This window comes from Theobroma cacao, chromosome 9 (assembly GCF_000208745.1).
Source record: "Theobroma cacao cultivar B97-61/B2 chromosome 9, Criollo_cocoa_genome_V2, whole genome shotgun sequence".
NCBI lineage: Eukaryota > Viridiplantae > Streptophyta > Magnoliopsida > Malvales > Malvaceae > Theobroma > Theobroma cacao.
The window spans coordinates 36,040,559-36,045,989 of record NC_030858.1 but is presented as its reverse complement, the minus strand read 5'-3'; the positions used below and the strand labels follow the sequence as shown (position 1 = coordinate 36,045,989).

At 32.0% G+C, this 5,431-nt stretch overlaps 1 protein-coding gene across 1 annotated transcript; it reads left to right on the top strand.

The window, feature by feature from the left end:
* Positions 1,532–4,505, top strand: LOC18590631 (tropinone reductase homolog At5g06060). The gene is made up of 5 exons (XM_007016267.2): positions 1,532–1,898; positions 2,028–2,235; positions 2,509–2,725; positions 2,841–2,947; positions 3,644–4,505. The coding sequence occupies exons 1-5, from the start codon at positions 1,657–1,659 to the stop codon at positions 3,830–3,832; spliced, it is 963 nt and encodes a 320-aa protein (XP_007016329.2). The 5' UTR covers positions 1,532–1,656; the 3' UTR covers positions 3,833–4,505.

Here is a 5,431-nt window from a genome sequence, read left to right as displayed (position 1 = left end):
TCTCCTTTGCCATTGTAGCCATTATAGAAGACATCAAGTAAACTCCAAACATGCTCCCCCTCTGTGTGATCAAAGGGTTTATTTTATGATTAAAGGAACTATCACGTTGACTTCGTAAATTTTATTGACAAAACATCTTCTTCACAACATTTTTGTACGATGGAAGAAGTCAAATAAAAGAAGAAGAGCCAAGTTTGTTTTGTTGGTAGCACTGTTATATAAACTTTTATTTTTATATGATCAAGAATGGAAGCAAACAAGAATGGCCTATGCAGCGCTCCCATGGAAGAAATTGAACTTCAGACAAATCTTATAATGGAAACTCTGATTCTTCTGTCGTAACGATTGTTCTTATGCAGATTTTTTGTCTTTTCCTGGACATTGTCTTGACGTTCAACAATTTGTCCATTGACAAGAATCTCTAGGTTTTATTATAGCTAATTCCATGGCTTCTTAGAGAAAGCTGAAGTTACAACAACTTTGTTAATTACAAGTAAGTACTACTAACCATTTCTGTCGAAAGCTTTGGTTCTTCACCCAGTGTTGTTACTTAACATTGTACTGTTTGTTTAAAGAAAATCTGATCGGATCGTTAAGCAAATTGTAGTTGAAGTTCAAGTAAATGATGAATATTTAGTCATGAAGAGGAGGAGAAAAGGTTCTGTACTAAGTAATTCTTATGAAAGATGAAAATATTCATATGGGTATTAAGGGTCAAGCAAAGATAATTGTACACTTAATAGCACATTCTCAGCAAAATATCTAATTAAATTACATTGTAGTATTTGTTTTATAATAAATCAATAGATGTAATGTGATTATAATCCAAAACCAATATAATTAGATTGCATTACATTCTGCTATGTTGTTAAAGATATTTTTAACCTTCAATTTTATTATTTTGATAAAAATATTTTACAATATTATAATTTTTTTTTATATATAGATTTTAATGAATGTTTTTTTATTATTCTTAGTAGTCATAGTAACTGTCAATAAAATTTCTTCTTGCCTAAAAAAAATTGTTAATAAAATTTATTTTATCATTTAAAAAATTAAAATAAAATATAAAATATAAAAAATTATATTAAAAAATAAAAAATAAAATATATAAGATTATAATAAAAAATAAAAAATAAAATATATGATATTAAAAATATATTTAAGAAATGATATTATATAAAAATTAATAATAAAAAAATACAAATATATTAAATTTATATTTTAATAATAAAAATAATTTTAAAAATTAATATTATATTTTTAATAAAGTATTTATAAATTAAAAACTACAATATTATATATTTTATATATTATCTACAATATATTTTATAAAAACTACAATATATTATCTTTTATATATTTTAATTATTACTTTACTTATATATCAAACATACTTTACTTATATAACTAATACTACAATATTATCATTTTTACAATCATATTATTTGTAATTATAGTACTTAAAATTATATTATTTATAATAATATTATATTATAAACTACCGAAGGCTGCAGCAGCATTTGAATTGGGTTTTTATGTTTTTGGGTGACCAATTTTGACTCTGTTGATCACCAAGTAGCCACTCTGTTCTATATTCAAGAACCTTACATCGTGGGGGAAGCTGGTTGCTGTTTGAAGCCCTTTCATTAACCAATGAAGCAAGCTCTGATCTCAGCTTCTTCAGTTCTCATTAACACCCAAAACCCTTTTTGCTCTTCCTTTAGACCCCAGCATAACACCCATATAATCCTCTCTTTTAATCCCAAAACTTCCTTTTCATTTCAATACAAAAGTCCCATTTTGAACCAATCCATGGCGCCAAGAAACACAAAATCTAACAGATGGTCACTCCAAGGCATGACAGCATTGGTAACTGGCGGCACACGTGGAGTTGGGTAAAAACAAAAAGATTCCCATTTTCCATGAACATGAAAAAGATTGGCCATTTAGTTTTCATGAACTATAAAGCTGAAACTTTTATGAGTCTTTTTGAACTGGGTATCTTTTGTTGGTTTGTTTATTAGACGTGCCATAGTGGAGGAATTGGCAGGACTTGGAGCAAGAGTGTACACTTGTTCACGTAATGAAAATGAGCTTGACAAGTGCTTAGTAGATTGGAAAAGTTTGGGTTTTGAGGTTTCTGGTTCTATCTGCGATGTGTCTATGGGAGTAGAAAGAGAGAGGTTAATGGAAAATGTTTCATCTTTGTTTGATAGCAAGCTCAACATCCTTGTAAGCTTCTGTGTTTTCCTCATTGTAATGTCTCTGCTATGTTTGTTTATTTGCCAAAAAGAGTAATGGGGCTTGTTAATTTCTTGGGTTCAATTTTTGGCGCACTAGTTGCTAGAAACGGATAAGTGGTAGTTTTTACTTTTGTCAGGTTGAGGAATCTATATGTATTCCTGACAAATGCTAGGTTATTTGCAATTTATGATTATTTCTTTGTAGTGAAAATCTTTGTTCGTTTTTGTATGTTAAAACTAAAATGTACCTTTGGTTTCACAGATTAATAATGTTGGGACTAATATAAGGAAACCAATGGTAGAGTTCACAGCTGAAGAAGTTTCAACTCTTTTGGCAACCAATTTTGAATCTGTTTTCAACTTATGCCAACTTGCTTATCCACTTCTCAAAGCATCAGGAGTAGGAAGTGTTGTATTCACATCCTCTGTGTCTGGATTTGTTTCACTCAAGTCCATGTCACTTCAAGGAGCAACTAAAGGTAAATATATATTTGAGAAAATTTTCATTGAATGCTGTTATGCAGTGGGAATTTGTAGAACCAATTGGTTATACCTTTTGTTTACTAGGGTGGTGGGGTGTGTTTTGACTTGTAGGAGCTATCAATCAACTTACAAGAAATTTGGCTTGTGAGTGGGCAAAGGATAATATAAGGAGTAATGCTGTTGCACCTTGGTACATTAGAACCTCCATGGTGGAGCAAGTAATTTTCTTTGCACTCTAATCTTGTTCATAGTTTGCACTGAATCTGATTGTATTTTTACAGTGATGCTGGATTATGGTAGTGATATGCAATGACTTTGATTCTCTGGCATAATATAATACATGCTTGTTTCCCTATTTAACATAGTACCAAGAATTTTGGTTATAAGGGTTCATAGAATACTTAAGAGGTATTCTCTGTTGTTGGTGTTTTTTTCAGTATAAGCATTCATTCAGAGGTTTTCTTCATTATTATCAAATAGCTTCTGAGTACTAACAGTTAAAGATCCTGGAATTTATAAATCTGAATTTGTCAAATTTCAAAATGAGCTCCAGGCTGAAGCTCCTTTGAAGTTGTTTTTAGAACCTACCCTTCAAACTACCTTTTACACAACATTATGAAACATGGATCAATGATGTGGGATGTACAGAGCATAAAGTCTGATTTGTGAATGTTATATGTCAATAGCATCTGCTCGATCCATGTGATTTCATAATCAAAATTGATGCTGTTCATACTAAGCATTGTCACATCTAATTATAATCTTCCTCTCTCTGTTTTTCATTCACTAACTCGCTAATTTACACTCACACGGACAGTTGCATCTAAGAGTACAAATATTTGTATCTAGTACATGTACTTTGAACCTGGTTGGGGTAATCTTACATTTTGTTGATCTCACTAATTATTTTCCAGGTACTCAGCAACCAAGAATATTTAGAAGAGGTGTATTCTCGAACTCCTCTACAGCGTCTTGGTGACCCAACTGAGGTTTCATCCTTGGTGGCATTCCTTTGCCTGCCTGCATCATCTTACATAACTGGTCAGATTATCTGTGTTGATGGCGGCATGTCTGTAAATGGTTTCTACCCCAAAAATTACTAGAAACCTCCAGTTACTCAACCATGTCTTGTTTGTCTCTCTCTCCTTTCCTATTTTACAGCAAGCCAACCACTGTTAAAATTAAAAAGTTTCAGATTGTCCTGATTTTCACTGGATTTTGTTAGCTGTCCCCTGCTCATTCTTTCATATTTGAACAAGAACTTCTCCCCTCCTAAATTGTTTTTATGCTATATAGTGGTTGGCTTTCCTCAGCTTATCTTTTGTTTTTCTTTCAATGGTCTGTGATGAGATGGGGCTGGCAGTATTTCCTTCACTGTTCTCATTTGGATTATAGTCATTATTCTCTAATCACGATGACATGGCTGTGAGTTCTTTGAGAATTCTGTCATGGAAATAGCTACTTTTGATATCTTGTTTAGCTCCATTAGCCAGCCTGGAAAAGGAGATACTTCCCATGTTTGCATTTGTGTCCTCGTTTATTAACTGGCTCATAGTTCTCTAGTTTTGTCTCCATTTCTTGGTATTGAACTCTTATCTACCTACTCTCTCTCTCTTTCTCTCTTGCTATCTATTTCCCTGTACTTTGAGATTTTACTGGTTTATGATTAACTGATTGTAACTTTAGCAGTGTTTTTTGTATACGGAGTAATTTCTATGGTGATTGTGAATAAATTGAAGTGTGAATAGCATCAGTAGGAAACCGTCTTTCTTTTCATTGTCCCCCTGTTCTCTTTAAATCTGAATTGTGGTCAAAGTTGTACATATGCATCAAAACTCTCTAACTCTTATCTATGCCTTGAATCTCGCATACAAATTCATCTTTAGCCAACTGAGCTCGTGAGATCAACGTATCAGCAGCAGTCTCCACTATTTGACACATACGTTAAAGGTTACAACTGATTGATACTATTATCGTATGAATGGTTACATAAGTAACATCAAATATCTGATCAGAGCAGGATACTTCAGTAGTATCTCGCCAGTTAAACTGCCATTCAATTGCTGCTCCGTTTATATTAATTTTTTAACTACGATTTGGGAGAAACTATTATTTCACACTCAAATAAATGGTTTGAAGTTCGGATATCGAGAAATTTAAGGTTTCCTGCAATCTTTCTAAAAGGAAAAAGTGTGGTTTCAGGTGTATCAGTTGTAACTTAAAGAAAGAACTTTTTTTACAGGGGTTTTCTGTCTTGATTAATGGAATTTATCATTTTTTTTTTAAAAAAAACTTAAAGAAAGAACGAGAGGAAAAAGAATGCTAAGAGAAGTTTGTAACGTGAGAAATTTGCAGGCTGTAATAGAACTGTGATCCAAGGTAATAAAATGATTTTTTTCTTAGTCAAATGAAATTTGTATTAAAATTATTGAAATTACAGTGTAAAGATCTATCTATATATGGGGATTAAGGTCAGGACATACGATCGAGTACAACCCTAATGGTACTCCGTACCATTAAATAAAAGATTCGCTTATTGGCACCGTAAGACAATGTAAAAGTCATAAACAAATCCGAGTATTAACATAAACCAAAAGGCAACAGCTCAACCAAATAAAAGTATCAAAAGTTATCACCATACTGAGAATATCATGTTTCTGTCAACTCCAAACTTCGTTAAAGAATCTACAAAACAATTATCT

Excerpts from the sequence above, each read along its gene's own strand:
- LOC18590631 (XM_007016267.2), top strand. The coding sequence starts at position 1,657 with ATGAAGCAAGCTCTGATCTCAGCTTCTTCAGTTCTCATTAACACCCAA. Across the intron at positions 1,899-2,027 it reads GGCGGCACACGTGGAGTTGG|ACGTGCCATAGTGGAGGAAT; the intron begins GTAAAAACAAAA and ends TTTGTTTATTAG. Across the intron at positions 2,948-3,643 it reads GAACCTCCATGGTGGAGCAA|GTACTCAGCAACCAAGAATA; the intron begins GTAATTTTCTTT and ends ATTATTTTCCAG.